We start from the raw sequence: 16,300 nt of genomic DNA on the forward strand, positions 1-16,300 counted from the left end.
GTTTTTCATCGCTCTTTTTCATCACGTTTTTGTCATGTTTTTGTCACGTTTTTGTCACTTTTGTGGCTTTTTTCGTTACGTTGTGGTCGCTTTTTACTTGCGCTTTTGTCGCATTTTTATTGCTTTCCCGGCACATTTTTTTAATCGCTCTTTTTTTTCTTTTCTTTTTTTCTTTTGTGGCTTTTGTGTGTGTTTCCGTCACATTTTTGTTGCAATATCATTTTTCGTTTTTGTTTTTTGTTTTTCAGATTTAACTGGAGAAAATGTGAACGGTTCAAAATATGATTAAAAGTTGGAAACAATAAAAACACTACATTTCCCAGAATACACCGCAGCTCGCCCTTTAACCCTCGCCACCGACCAATCAAAACGAAGAGTTTAGCGGGAAGTTGTAAAAGTAGTATGTTTTGACGGACAGCTGTGTCGGCCCAATAGAAAAGCGGGAGATGCCTCAGCCGTCCAACCAGGGCCGAGGTGGGCGGGGCTTGTGTCCAGCGGGGCAGCGGAGGAGGAGGAGGTGTTCCTGGCGGCCATCTTGGATGTGCGGAGTGATTGTTTAGCGAGAAGAATTGACATTTTATTCAATAATAGCTTTTAAATCCACTCCCTGAAGATTTGCTGCAGACGCACGTGTAAAGAAACTAACTGGAAAAAAATCAGGTGAAGTAATCGGTGACAGAAAAGGTCTGAATGTATTTGCATGCTAGCTCTTGCCTCTGCCTCTCTCTCTTTTCCAAATTGTCTTGTTCCACATCAAACAGCGCAGCCGGTGGGAGCTGCAGCGCCCTCGCAACTTCCCTGCTCTTTTCCTGCCCCCCGAAGGCACCCCGACTCCCGATGTAGAAATATTACGCCTTATACTGGAGTTTGTTTGGAGAAGCGTGTGCAGCAGGATGGTGCCCAGGGGCTGCTGCAACTAAAGATGCCCGCATTGTTTATAAACATCCCGGGCTGTCCAGTCTGTGACACTGTGTCCTGTGTGGGGCTGTCCTGGTGCAAAGGCTGTTTTTTTAGAAATGGGAAAGGCATTTTAAATGTGCTTGGCTGTGTGCAGTAAGATGTGTCAGGACCATGGCTTCATGCCTCGCGCGCCTCATCTCTTTTGTAAACGCTCCAGCCTCCAGAGTTGAAGCTTACATTTTTACATTGTCCAGAAATGACAGAAACATGTTGTAACAGAATGATTGACTACATTCACACGTTGAAGACATTATCTTTATTTATTTTTTTACAATTTAATTTAAAGATTACTCACGTCCACAGATTCAAAGCCATTTATTGTCCTGTATTACACACACTGTTTACTTGTTTATTGGCAATATTCATGCTTAAATATTAGGGCTGGGACAAAATATCGGATCGGACTTGGATCGCAATACTTTGTGCTGCAATACCAAGTATCGTTACTTTATGAAGTATCGCAATGCTTTCAATACTTGTGTTTGGAGGCATTTTTTATCACATATTCCTTTGTTTTCCAGTAACCGTTACACAGCACTTTGTTACAGTTTGTGGTAAATGTCAAATGGCTTCTAAACTTTGGACCTGTGACTTTTTTGTGTGTGTACATTCTAAGGTAAACATATCACTTGTTATAGAAGAAGATCTTTATTTATTTCACAAAGCGCTTTACATGAGACTATACTACATTCGCTCCATACTCGGTGGTGGTATGGGGAAGCTACTGCTAGTTTGTAGCTTCCCACTGCATAAGTCTGCGCCAACACCATCATTCATCCTGGCCTATTGTACATGTTTTAGTGGTAGAGGAAACCGGAGTACCCAGAGGAAACCTACACAGACACGGGGAGTACATGCAAACTCCACACTGAAAGGCCCCGTCCATGTGGGAATCAAACCCTGGACCTTCTAGCTGTGAAGCCAGAGCGCTAACAGCTGCGCTACCGTGCCGCCAATACTTACTGTATCGCAATACGTATCGGATCGGCCCCTGGGTATCGTGATATCGTTGTCCCAGCCCTGTTAAATATGCAGTGATTAACATGATAGAACTGCATTCATCTCTGACCCAGTTACTACAGTTCTTTCTATTGAAGGCTGTGGGGAAACACAAGTGTACGCATTAAGCAACAGTTCAAAGCTAACCTGTGTATATTAAAGTGACCCTGTGATATTCTCTGATGGAGGACTGGTTTTTCGGTCCCACCTGCTCTTGTCTCTGTGCGTGATGCGAGCTTCATGTTTCAGTATTGACTCTTGTGTGGAGCTGCAGGCGGCTCCACTGGGGCTGCTTGATCAAGTTGTGTTGTTGTTTCTGTGGGACGCTCCGTTAGACTTTATGGATATAATGTAAACATGTGGTTTCTGTCTTTCAGGTCTAGTGTAAATGCTGATCATTTCTGCCTCTCATGTTGCCAGCACTGACGTTATTACATTTATAGAAATAGTTGAATTATCTCATGTGAGCTATAAAGATGAAAACTGATTTATACTCAATTTATCCACGTGAAACAGAGGATTGAAAGTGTATTTCTCTCAAACCCACCATGTGCCTATTGAATGAAATCTTAAATGTGTATATTTTTTGGGGTTAATGACTTTGAAGTGCTGGAGTGGAAAGAAAACAGCGCAAGCTTAGTTTTAATATGCAACAGTGGCTCGTCATCTTATAACAGGACAGGTTAGTGGTTCAAATAGACTGTTGACTGTCCCGGGCCGGTGGCACTGATTGGCTGCCTCGCTTATGACAATGTACCCCAGGGCAGCTACTCGCTACAATATTAGTTGCTTACCATCTTCAGGTGTGGATACCCATATTAAATTATGTGTCTTCTAGATCCACAAAACAGAACAATAATGTTCATTTATTCCATAAAAGACTATTTCTTTTAAATGTGTATAATTTCTTTGAGCTGAAACAATCAAGTCACTCCCTTGTAATATACGGTATTTGTCAATACCTGCTTTTGCTTTGATACTTCTATTTTTTCCGATATCAGTAGTGCCTAAACTCTCTCAACTGGTCAGGGTCCAAATGTGGGTCGCGGGATCGTTTTCTGTGGGTCGTGAGCCTTTACCAGAAAACATTACTTTAAAACGTTTAATACAGAAAAGGTATATTGTGCGCAAAGATGTTATTAGCATTTAGCCTCTCCCAGCATATTCCTATGGACCGAAACGGGTGTGAAGATAGAAACGACCACACTCTTACACATTTTCCCCTATTTAAATACAGTTACATGAGTAGTTACACGATCCAAGTATAGTCACACAAAATGAAACGTGGATTTTCTAAGCGGATAAAAAGGGGAACTATATTTTAAGGCGTAATAATACCTTAGGAGCACTTTGGCGTCTGTGTAGTAATATCTTCACTCCTAAATAATTCTGAAGATAATTCTCCTCCGCCTTACAACGTCACCCCCGTTTGGCCCCATAGAGGAGAGGAGGAGAGGCTAAATGCTAACAACATCTTTGGTCTTTTTGCGTGACTGAGCGCACGCGTAAAGACCAGACAGGTACGCATCAACTCGTCTAAGCTCCGGTAAGAACATATCTCATTATGGAAAAACGGTGGCCTGTTTCTTTAAAATGGCTTATTGGGTTGATTATGTTTTTTTTTTTTTTTTGTCATAATTTCAGCTTTTTGGCTTATTTAATGCTTATCGAACCATAATTTGTGTGGAAATTGTTCATTTACTTGTTATTGCAGGGTAATAGTGGGTCCTAATACCAGTTGAGAATCACTGGTTTAAAGCAGTACTAAGTAACTTAATAAATCCTTTCCGTAGTCCCTCTGGGGTAAATACAAATGTAAACCACAAATGCAACTTCGCTGCCACCAGGTAGGAGGCCCCATTACACACTAATGGAATCACAAAGAAGAAGCTAACAGGCTAACGGGCAAAGCTAACTGCGGGCTAGCACCACTTAAACTGTATTTACAGCCAAGTTTGAGTGAAAAAAATGATCTCCATTGAGTAATTGGATGTACAATATCCCTTTCTCCCTTTGTCTTTTCTGTCAGCGTAGTATTTACTCTCACGGACAATTAATGAGTAAAAAAACGCGAGTTACTTAGTACTGCTTTACCGGTACACAGCCCTAGTCAGCTGTTGGCTACTAAAGATGTGCTTGGTTAGTATTAGTGTTGACACGTCACTGCTGTGCTACATCGACCTTTATAATATGACCAAACAGCAAAGTAAATACTATTTGTCAATATTCTGGAAAAGAAAATCCTTTTCCCAAAGAGTGTCACCATGTAAGACAAAACTGTAGCTCTCAGTCATAACTTAATCTCCCACTCCTTTATTATCCCTGTCACCCAGTGTGAATGTGAACATACTCATAAATCAAATAGTATTTTGTGTTTGTAATCATAACCGCCCTCTCATATGCCTCTCTCCTCTTGTCTGTTGCAGTGAAAGAAGGCATGAAGACATCATCCTAGTCGTGAGTCATGGCCGATAAAAGGAAACTTCAAGGTGAGGGCCGTCTGGTGTTCGGAGGAGATGCAAATGAGCGTTTCGTTTGTTCTGGTTCAATCGTGTGTCATTTCGATCCGTCAGCGCCGCTACTTTCACGTCTCTGGATCACATCATTTCACTGTGCATTAATTAGTATTAGAATATTTAAATGACAAGGTTTCAGCGAGATTCAGGACCACGTTAAATCCTGATACTGAAGAAGTGAGTGTGTACATACTGTAGTGGTGGTAGCAGCAGCAGCAGTAGTAGTAGTCGCCAGTATCATTGCATCTGCCAAAACAGTGCCGTGCCCCTGTGGCGTCTTGTTGTTGTTGCTTTGCTATGAAAGCTGTCATCCCGCAGGTTTAAGCTTGCACAATGCACTAAATCAGATTGTGATCTCTGCTCACTCATGCTTTTGTCTCCCTGTTTTTAAAATTAGGACACTGAAATAAAAGAGCCGAATAAGACGTTTTTATGCACAATGTCACGAGTGGATACTGTCTGGAATAGTCCCAAAGTCATGATTTATTTTCAGCCTCTACGTCAAACTCTCTAGTAAACTGTGGTCTAATTGTTTCACCACTGATAAAAAACTAAAGATTATTTTGGCAGGACATTTTGTGTTAAAGGTACTAGACGGACTTCAAACATTTTAAAATTCTGCATCGATGCGATACGCGTATTGTCACGTACTCCATATATTGCTACGCTATAATGAGCGCAGCCCTAATCGTAACAGAGCCCCCTTTATAAAGATCTTCATTTTTATTGACTTCTCTAATGTTTAAAATGATAGCGCTTGTACGTAATTGACCTTTTTGTGACCAAATGGCTATGTGTGGTCAGCATGATGCATCAACTTTCGATCACAGCCGCCTCTACAGCGCTCCAGGGTCAATAGGTTTTCTGATGAGAGGGTCCACCAGCAGTGACAACCTACCAGAAACTCCGAAAACAGTTGATCCTGGAGCATCAATTGTTCATCCACTGTGATGGAAAGTAAAGGCACCATGCCGACCACTGGGTCATTATAAGGTCAAATACTCAATAATATTTATGTTTTTTTACATAAAAACTTCCATTATGCACCTTTAAATAACTGTTATGTATATAGCCTTAGCGATATTATTTATGTTTGACTAAACCATTTGAACATAGTACGTGGCATAGAAGGTAAGCAAATGGTTGTATTGGAAAGGTGGCACGGCAGCACAGTGGTTAGCGCTCGTGTTTCACAGCTGGAAGGTCCTGGGTTTGATTCCTGGACGGGGCCTTTCTGTGGAGTTTGCATGTTCTCCCCGTGTCTGCATAGGTTTCCAGTTTCCCCTACTACTAAAAACATGTACAATAGGCCAGGGTGGTGTAACACCGCCCTCTGGTGGCCAGAGGCGACTCCAAGAGACACTTGGATTCTAATGGGACTTCAAACATCCCAAGAACGGCTTAAAAGCCTGGCTCCAAAGAGTTTTCCTTTTTCTAAAAATCGCTGTGACCCATGTGACAATGCTGGGGAAGGTGAAATATTTTTAAACACACTGTTTTTTGTTTAAAAGCCCCAAAATTGGAAGCATTTTCAGTACATTGACTGGCTCCAGCGTCTGTCAATCAAGCTCTGGAGCTCTGTGAAGGCTCCGCCCACCCCGTGAGAGCAGGGCTTCCCGCCCTTTTGCCCTTTTAAGGCACAGGCTGCGTAGGAGGAGGCAAAGTGGCCATTAAGGTTCACACACGACTCGGGAACTTTTTCAATGAATGGGGCTGAATGAGACCCGCTCACCTTTATTATATTATATCTATGGGGACGACGGAGGGAAATTAGACCAAGGCTGCAATCGGGTGTGGCTTGTTTACATGCATGAGACCCATGTATGTTCACCAACATGCACTATCCTGGCCTAATAACTCCAAAAATTATAACTACGTCTACATTTTGCTTGGAAAAAAAGGACTTGTCAAAAAACACAGATGTTTTTGATGAATGAAGTGATTTGTCTCTTGTTAGTCAGTTATTCTCGCACGACGGGACAGACAGGAGCTCAATCTGGAGACGTTTGAAATCAGCCGTGGACACATGTCAGAACGATCCGCTGCTGACTTTGGTGTTTCTGCTTCTCCCTGTTTGTCAGCGCCGCGCTCCTCCTGCTCTTTCCTCCGTAAAATATTCAGACCGTGTTAGCGACCAGTCGAGTTGATGCTGACAGATATGAGCAGAGATGATGATGGTGCAACTAACCCCACGCGCGATCCACAAACGGGACGCCTAACCCACCCCGGGACCTTAGCATGAGCCTCGAGTCAAGCATTTCTCCGTCTCCCTTTGACGCTCCCTTAAGTTGGCGTTCGTCACCGCGGGCAACGAACAAAAAAAAAGAAAAAGAGAGATCGGCTTCGCACGGGCTTCGGCCTAGTTTTGCAGTAGGGCTGAATGAGAAATTGAAATTAGTATTAAAAGGTATTTACTTATTCATTTTGATTTCAGCATTCAGTTCACAAATCATTTAAGGCACTATATTTGATTTTATTTCTACAAATGGAATGAAATTTGTTTGGCTATAAGTATATCATCCTTTAATGTATTGTAAACTAAGGCATTTGATAGAAAAATACACATGCATTTTCAAGTTTCAGGCTAGTTTTCTGTAGCATATCTGTGAAATTAACCCTGCAAGTTGTGAAATGTCCCCTTTAAACTCATCCCTGTGAAGAATTTGGACGTGCCAGATATTTGTTAAGAATGAGTTCAGACTAGGGCCGCATGATATTGAAGAAACTTGCGATACCGCTGTGCAATATCACGATAAATAATAATAATAAACCATTTCAACACGATATGTTCCATTTCTAATTAAACACAAATAGCAAGTTAGTCGTTTTTCAGCAAATTGTGTCAAAACAAGACTTAAAGGGACTATACAGAGTTTAAGCCTTTTCCTCCCACTACATGTTCCAGCCATGTCCTAATGAATGAGCTCAGACCTGTTCACCACAACTGCCTCTAAAATCCTGCACTGTCACTCAAAAAGGTGTTAATTTGGGTCCGAAGTGCCGTAATGTACAAGCTTAAAGGGTTATTTCAGGATTTTTGACATAGGGCCTCGTTTCCTAGTTATCCAGAGTGTTGCTGATTTCTGGAGATATTTTTTTTGTAATTCAAGCAGTTCTTATATTTGAAGAGTTTCGTGGCGCTAGGCTAATGCAAGGCTAGCTCATTTCTATGGTATCAGCTAGCCTGCATTAAAAACAGCCTGACCCGCTCCATAGGGCACCGGAGGGAAATCACTTATAACACCAGACTAACCATATAAATGTCTGTGTCGAACATATCTCCATATGGTAAAAAAGTGGCCTGTTCCTTTAATAAAACGCTACATCAGCACCAGGAAATGTTTAACTAAAACTTTAACTTTTACACTTTTAGAAATTCAGTGCATTTTTTTGGCAGAGTTTGCAAAAAATGTGTCAATCTCAGTTGGATTAAGACTTTAGTGATGTTACGATATATTGTGGCTTCTGGTTATACGGATATTGCATCACCTAATATCGCAATATGATATTTTTTTTGCAATATATTGTGCAGCTCTAGGTCAGACCACAACTAACATCTTAATTTAGTAGCTTCCTCTGTTTATGGTCCGTTTACTTCCGTTTACTTCCAAAGTGGATTAAATTAATTTTATTTGCACTCCAGCCTCGGAGCAAGGACGACCTTGGGTGCTCGGTTTTTTCTCTACCCCCAAAGTCATGTACAATATTCCCTCTTGGGCCATTCATCAACAGAAAGAGAAAACAAGAAGTTCCAGTGGGACTTTCTTGGTTTGCGTTATTGTGGCTAATGTGAACATCATCTGACGCTAAAACCTCCAATAATCACTATTTGCCTTCATTTAGCATCGGTATCGGCGACTACTCTGAGCTTGGAGACGGGATACTTCGGTGTTTACAAAGGACGTTACGAAGTCTTTTGCTACCGGCTTCGTTTGAGCGCTCAAGTCGCGACGAAGGGTTCAGCGGAGTCTCGCGGCCCGACTTTTCCAACAAACAAAACGTCAGTCAAGTCGGAAACAAAACGCAAATCCTTCTCCAAAAGCCCGGCTCCTCCCCCGGCTCGAGAGCAGATCAAGCGCCGCGTTATGTATTATTACAGAGAGGAGCGAGACTTTCATCTAAAAATACCCCCGAGCAGCAGTATCTCCACATCGCGGCTGGTTAAGGTCACTCTCAAACTACAGTCACAGCTGTCAACTCTCCCCATTCACCGTTCTGGATTTTATCATCACACTCAAGTCTTTCTCACTGTTTGGTTTTTTTTTTGTGTGTTTGAAATTTCGCTGCGGAAGACGTGACCTTTACCAAAAATACCCAAGTAACTTTGAAAGTCCATTACGAAGCTAGTTTGGTTTAGGTGATGGTGAGTCTTGAAGTGACCATAAAACATCAATGGCGGCACTAGTGCATCGTTCTGCCCTAAAGTTAAATGTAACGTAGTCATGTGTTACAAGTCATGAGTTTCTATTTCTGGTTGCACTGTTTTTGCATGAAGAATATAGATGCAATATTACAGCTAAAAGCTCATAGTTGGTCAATACTCAATAACGGCCTGTGATAACGTAACGATATTTTGAAAAACATTTTACCAAACCATTTCGAGTTCAACACAGTTACACTGATACATCCAAAAAACATAATCAGATGGAACTAAATTAGGAAGGTCATGACTAAAACTATAGGGCTGTGCAAATACAAAAATAGCATAATCGAGAAAATAACGATTATTAAGGATGTCATTCTGCTTGTCCATCTATTGTTTGTGTGAGCAGGTCTGAGCCATTGAACTACCAGTGCTTTGTGATAACTTGTTGTATTTGTCGCTGTAAAAATGTATGAAAAAAATTATACGTAGCTCTTGAGATAAGCACTCACCTTTTCAGTGAAAGGAGACCAGCTGTTTAGAAGCCGCTTATATCCTTTGCCCAGGTGTTGGTTGTGCATAACTAAACTAGCTAACTAAAACTTTTCACAAACGGAGCTCAAAGCAAACTCGCATCATTTCCTGCCGCTGGGATGATTGTTTTTATTTCCTCCACATTTCACGTGCCAATGGCAAAGGCTTTTTATCCGACATGAAAACATTAGCGCTGTGTGATGATGTCATCAGGCTGTGCGGCTCGGTTTCCGTGACGTAGATCATTTGTTTAGAAACGCACACCCCCGAACACACCCCGCACCCCCACATGCCCCCCACACCATGTAAACACAAACACGTGAACAAGAGGCGCAAATGTTCGAAGCAGAAGACGCAGCAGCAGTTAGCGGCTAACAGTTTAGCATTATGACAGAAGTTTATAAAAAGATGGTGAACTGACAAACATGTGAGCGACCTGCTCTGATGCTGCAGAAATCCTCATGTTTATTAATCCAATATCTACAGGAGCCGTCAGGTCTTTTTCCTCTTCATGATCACAAAGCAAAGCAGCACCAGAGGAGAGGCTGAGGCGTTCAAGGGTTGCAGGAAAAAAAAATTCTGCACTGTAAACTTAGTTCTAAATGGAATTATTTTGTTCTAAATGCCAAAAAAGTGACAGACTTTCATGAAAGTGGCAGTTTAGCAAATAAATGTAAGTCTCAAAACGTTTACGTTGATACAGATCTTATTATGAGATTTCCGTATCTCATTGAATGCAATCAGACCAGCTTGTACAGTGTGGAGGGGAGTGAGGGGTGTGGGTGACGGGGGAGGCCAGGTGAGGGGTTCACTACTCCACCTACTGATGAAAAAAATTCAAAAAGACATTACTTAAGGCAGCTTTTAATAGTACTTTTTTTTAGGGATGCACCGATACCGATACCAGTATCGGGTATCGGGCCGATACCACAGGCTTGTACTCATACTCGTACTCATTCATGAGGTCCCGATACCATAAACCGATACCATTTGACGTGCGGCCAGCGCACCTACGAGGCGCACCTCTCAGCTGAGGAGAGAAGAAGCAACAAACTGGAGAATTCTTTAGTGCAAATACAATAATCCACATAGAGTTGACTTTATTACAGACGACACTCCCTAAACCAGAGTCTGTGCTGGATTTAACCAAAGCTTAATGTTGTTAGTGCTGCAGCATCTGCAGTGTTTACAACATACAGGCTAACGTTGCTAACTCGCGGCTAGCGCAGTTTTGGCCATTCTGACGCCCTTTTAAGCCCAGGGGTTTATTCATCTGAAAAACTAACCCAGCGACTAAAAAGTCCTCAGAAAATCCAAATAAAAGAGATACAGCATGTCCATATAGAGCGAAAATGAGCTGCAGCAGAACAATGAAAACGCTGTAGCTACTCGCTAAGTTGCTACAAACACATGAGAAAATCTACAGGAGCTGAAGTAAAGACGACAAGAGACCATTTAAGTAACATCTCAATACTATTGATAAATAAAAATATATGAATAAAGCACAGACATTGGGGAGCTTTTGGACATGGGCTTTTCTGTCTATGATGGACAGTGCAATAAAAATTTAAAATTATATTGAATGAAAATAAAAATAAATAAATAAATGGCATCAGCACAATTCTAATAACTGCTCTTAAATGTGCAGCCTACTTTACTTAAGGAAATGTACATGAGTAAATTTACTAATTACAAACCAATATGCTGTGGAAAAAAGTAAGAATGTTGAAGAAAATGCCTTGTACTCGTATTGGTATTCGGTATCGGCGAGTACTTAAATCCAAGTACTCGTACTCGTATCGGTTTTAGAAAAAGTGGTATCGGTGCATCCCTAACTTTTTTTTTTTTATCCAAAGAAAAATATTTTGCATAGTTGTTTTTTTTAACTATATCTATTGAGCTTTCTATTATGAAGTATTATGAAATATCTATTCCTTTTTGTTTTAAGTACAATAGGCCAGGATGAACGTGTGAATGAATGATGGTGGGCGGAGGAGGTGTCCGTTGGCGCAGATGTGCAGCCAGTCTGTCCCAAAGGGTCATGGAGGTAAAAAGTCCCACTAAGCCTCTATTAAAATACAAAGTCTTTCCTTCCTTAATTATTGTCCAACCCAAATTGGGGTTCAATTGTTTCAAAAATATGTAAATGACTTTGTTTCTCTCTAGTTTGTCGAATCCTTTTTGACTCCCTCAACCCGTGACTCACGGCATATTACAAATCCCGGCTCCTTTGTGTCTCGGCCAAACGCTGCTCACATGATGCAAACTCTGATTCTGATTTATTATTTTATTCGCACTCGTCGGCGGCAGAGGGGGGTATTTTTAGCTTTTCACTGCTAACGTGCGCCATTAAACAATTTGAGAAATCACAAAAGATCAGCATCGGGGGGAAACATACAGTGTGCGTTTGCGTCACAGAATATCCAGGTCAGAAATGATAAAAAGGGACTAAAATACTCACTTCCTGTTTAGTCAACGGCTCCTCGGTGTCGCGTGAATCTGGGACGTGGCTTCAAACCGACCGAGGATTTTTTATCATTACTAATGTGTCGCAATGTTAGTAAGTCATATATTAATCCTCATACGACATATTAGTTTAACTCGATGGGAAAATGAAAACAAATCTGACCACGATTATTACAAATCACACAAAATCGATCTGACAAAGCAACAAAAACAAATTCAGTGACTAGAAGGAAACTTTCCGTGCAGCATTGGTTCGATCTTTATGAACCAAACAAAGTGGAGCTCTGGGTTTAGGCAAAAAGCAAATAAAAAGCCACAACTGTGTCGGCATCCTTGCACACCTGATTTACTGAACGTTCACACTTGTGCACAAACAGATGTTGCTAAAGCTAAAGTGGTGCAAATCACAGGTGCAGGTGAGATTTCTGTCTCTCATAAACACTTTCAGGCCACAGCGTTATCAGATTGGCACCACGACTAACGGTTTCTAATAATAAGTCACGTGCAACGCTACCAAAAAGCATGCGCTAGTTTTAGTTGTACTTTGCAGTCTAGCACATGGCTTTGTAAATCATTTTTTCCCCCTATGTTTATACAAAGTTCGGATCAGGACCCAAAAAGTATGAAAATATATCACATGACCAGAGTCTGTCACGTGACTGTTATGGGATTTTATAATATTGGTTATCGGCCGATACAAGGCTGATGAGAGGCAGATATTTCCGTAACTGAACATGATAGAGACTTCCGTTTTTCGTGAAATCAGCTTCCTAGGCCTCAGAGGAGCCGAGAAACGTCAATCCCATGTTTTTACACCTCAGATGCTCTGATCATGTTTTATTTACATTTTATGTTGCTGAATTTTGGATATAATTTCGGAACCATATGAGATAAAGACTCACCTTTCAAGCGAGCTTCCTCTGAAGTACTAAACATGAATGTCCTGAATATATGAGCCCTATGCCTACTGCACCCCCCAAAGCTCCCCCTACTGTCGCAGTTCAACACTGACACATTTTATGTGTTAGAAGCATCAGACACAGGATCAAGAGACATAAAAAGAAATTGGCCAAAAATATGCATACCGGCATCCCCCCAAATCAGCATTGGCCTTAGAAAAACCCATATCCCATGGGCCTGGGCGAGTGGTGCCAGTGCTTGATTTATAAATCAGTAAATGAACTTAGGCCTGAGTCTGACCGATGTGGACTTTTGAGGGCCAATGCCGATATGAAGGGAGATGGCCCGATAGCCGATATATTGGCCGATATTTTAAGGAATTTAATTTGATGTATGTTTTAAAATGATTATTTTAGTAAAGATTTCAATCATATTGATACATCTATATCTGGGTTTCTCTCAGGCCGATATGGTCTATAATCCTGTGCATGAAGCTTCTAAACATGTCAGTGTTGAACTATAACAGAAGGGGGCGCTGTATGAGGGGCATAGGCCTGATTTATTCTGGACAATCTGTTATGTACTTCAGAGGGAGTTTGTTTGAAAAACAAAAGTCAGCAGGTTTCAAAACAAAAAATTGGCCTATGTCTCTATCTCTTATGGTTCAGAAATTATAGGCAAAAGTCTACAACATAAAACAGATAAGATCGGTGTACAAGCTTGAGACTGATTTTCACCCCGAAGTCTCTATCACTTCATCACCGGAGATATCGGCCTTTTCATCGACTGATATCGTCTGACAGCTGATACTGGAGATACCCAGATATGGGCCGGCCCTAAAATGAATTCCTGATTCATTAAGTGTTGGATTGGAAGAACAGGCCACCCTCAACACTCCCGTTAAACTCCAGTATGACTTTATTGTTTACGGATCGATGCGATAGTTACCAGGTCCTTTACCCTCACAAATCGAGAGACGGGGAATGTGCTGCACAGAGTTTGCCACCACAGAGCATGGGGTCATTGGGGTGGAGGAATAATTGTCCCTATACGTGAGTCTTTGTTTTGAACCACTTCAGTCCCGGTTTAGTCCTTTTATTCCCCGGGTTTGGATTTGATGGCAGCTAAGTGGCACTAAAAAGTTCGAATACCACTGCCTATTTTAAGCGACCTTTTCTGAACTATTTACCATTACTTTCTCACACAGAACGACATACCTTGGATTGGATTTTTTCATGTTGTTTTCCCGCCTCCTTCCCCGCCCCGCCCTTCCCCACGCACTAATGGAGCTGAGTGCTTAAAAATGTGGTGCTTTTTGTCAGAATTGTGTATGTAAAAGAGCGCAGTGCATCTGTGGTTTTGTAAATAATGCACTTTTACCAAATCAATCTTTCATGAAAAACAGTTTTAAGTGCCGAGATGTGGGAAAGCCTGATTTTTGAAAAGTAGCTCACCTGAATAAGTGCACAAAGGCCGGTTAATTCCATGTATTTGCGTGTGCGAAGTTTTACATCTTTCTGTTCTTCTGCTGTTCTTTTTTTCAGGGGAAATAGATCGATGTCTGAAAAAAGTAGCGGAGGGAGTGGAACAGTTCGAAGACATTTGGCAAAAGGTAAGAACGACGACTGCAGCAGCATGTAAAGATCTCTGCTTGAATTTGATTTTGTAAGTGTTTACATCCGCAGCTTCACAATGCAGCTAACGCGAACCAGAAGGAGAAATATGAAGCCGACCTCAAGAAAGAGATTAAAAAACTACAGGTGAGACACTCAAAGAGACGCCATTGGGAAGAAGAAGGGCACCACAAGTAGATTTCTCATTAATTTTTTAAAGAGATTCAAACATAAAAGAAAAACATACAAACAAGAAATACAAGAAAACTGGAAGGAAAAGTTTGATAATTGTAAATGAACATTGAAATATTTTTCGACTAAAGTGCTTTACATTAGCCAGGTTTTACCAGACCCCCCCGTACTTACTGCGTTTCCTAAATGGGTCTGGAACTTCTCAATTGAGCTCCGTTATCAGGTGGAAGGGTGAACTCCTTTGAAACGATTGGATCTGATTTCCGCTAGCGTTTGGTCGTGACGTATGTAATGCGCCCGAGTGAGTGAGGAGAGCCATCATAACTCTTGGGGTCATTCCTTGCACACTCCAAGGCTTCAATTTTAATTTCTGGATATTTGGGAGCTCGGCCAGGACGGATTGAAGAGCTTCCATTCCTTTCGTATCCGCCGCCATTGCCAAACTACAACCCGCAAATCGGTGCAAATGCTTGTGGTCGCTTACAACACCCGCCTCCCCGCAGCCACTGAGATCCTGCCCAGACGTAAGGCCAGGCTAACTTGCTTGTGGGACGGGTAGAAAAGACCCTCATGGTCGGAACGCATAGGCTGGTCCATGATTCAATAAAGGACGTTTAAGTTTTGCTATAGACTCATGTGCCTCGGACTTTTTTTCCTATTGACTGTAAGCAAGATCCCTATAATTCTCTATAGTTCTCCTTTTGTCATTGTCTGCATATGACCAGATATGTTATTATTTAGTCCTCCGGGCGGCGCGGTGGCGCAGCGGTTAGCGCTTGTGCTTCACAGCAAGAAGGTCCCGAGCTCAATTCCCACCTGGACCGGGCCTTTCTGTGTGGAGTTTGCATGTTCTCCCCATGTCTGCATCAGTGTTAATTTCGTCGACTAATATATTTAGTCTTAATTTTAGTCAAAGTGTTATTTTTGACGACTAAAATTGGACTAAAACTAAATTAAAAGTTGTTAATGAGACTAAAACTATGACTAAAATGTCCAGATATTTTAGTCGACTAAAATAAGACTAAATAAAAATGACTGAATGAGACTAAAATCATCCAAACTTCTATTGACCGTCTGAAAGAGCCTCAGATCATTTACAATCCCTGCTAAAGGAGCAGCTCTGAGCTTTGTTCATGTGGGAGCAGCTCCAGGAAGCAGAAGAACCAGATTAAGTATGATTATAATGAATATTATAAATGCAAAGTCGACTAAAACTAGACTAAAATTGAAACGATTTTTTTGACTAAATCTCGACTAAAATTAATTTGCATTTTAGTCAAAAGACTAAGACTGAAACTAAATTAAAATATATTGTCAAAATTGACACTGGTCTGCATAGGTTTCCTCCTGGTACTCCTGTTTCCCCTTACCATCTAAAACATGCACAATAAGTGAATCCTCCAAACAGGTGATTCTGACCATTAGCCTGGCTCCACATCTGGAGATGGGTCTGTGGGGGCGGCCCTGCCGTCGCCCCAGCGGCACCGAAGGATGGGTCAAAGGCAGAGGAAGAATTTCTCTACGGGGCAGTAAAGTTCACCTGAACCTTTACCCCCAGGAAAAAAAGTTAATTTTAAGAGAGATAAGATAAGAGATGGTACTTTATTGATCTCACAGATGGAGAAATTGCATTCGATGAGAGAGCATCCGGCAGCAGCACCCATTCAGTGCGCACCACTCTTTTTTTTTTCTTTGGTGAAAGATCGTTGTGTCGCGGCCGCCATCTTCACTGTTTTGGTCACAGGAGGAGCACTGGT

At 41.5% G+C, this 16,300-nt stretch overlaps 1 protein-coding gene across 5 annotated transcripts in view; it reads left to right on the plus strand.

Annotated features, from left to right (window-relative positions):
* Positions 1-407: 407 nt before the first annotated feature.
* Positions 408-16,300, plus strand: part of LOC306973841 (CCR4-NOT transcription complex subunit 3-like) — a 44,357-nt gene continuing 28,464 nt past the window's right edge. For 3 of the 5 annotated variants that reach the window (XM_079570892.1, XM_079570893.1, XM_079570894.1), the window contains exons 1-4: positions 408-665; positions 4,392-4,448; positions 14,283-14,350; positions 14,424-14,498. In XM_079570892.1, coding sequence (XP_079427018.1) covers positions 4,424-4,448; positions 14,283-14,350; positions 14,424-14,498 — 168 coding nt within the window. In that variant the 5' untranslated portion in view covers positions 408-665; positions 4,392-4,423. Of the gene's footprint in view, positions 666-4,391; positions 4,449-14,282; positions 14,351-14,408; positions 14,499-16,300 lie in introns of all 5 variants that reach the window. The other 2 variants (XM_079570891.1, XM_079570895.1) reach the window with 1 other exon arrangement.

This window comes from Gobius niger, assembly GCF_951799975.1.
Source record: "Gobius niger genome assembly, chromosome: 14".
Classification (NCBI taxonomy): Eukaryota; Metazoa; Chordata; class Actinopteri; order Gobiiformes; family Gobiidae; genus Gobius; species Gobius niger.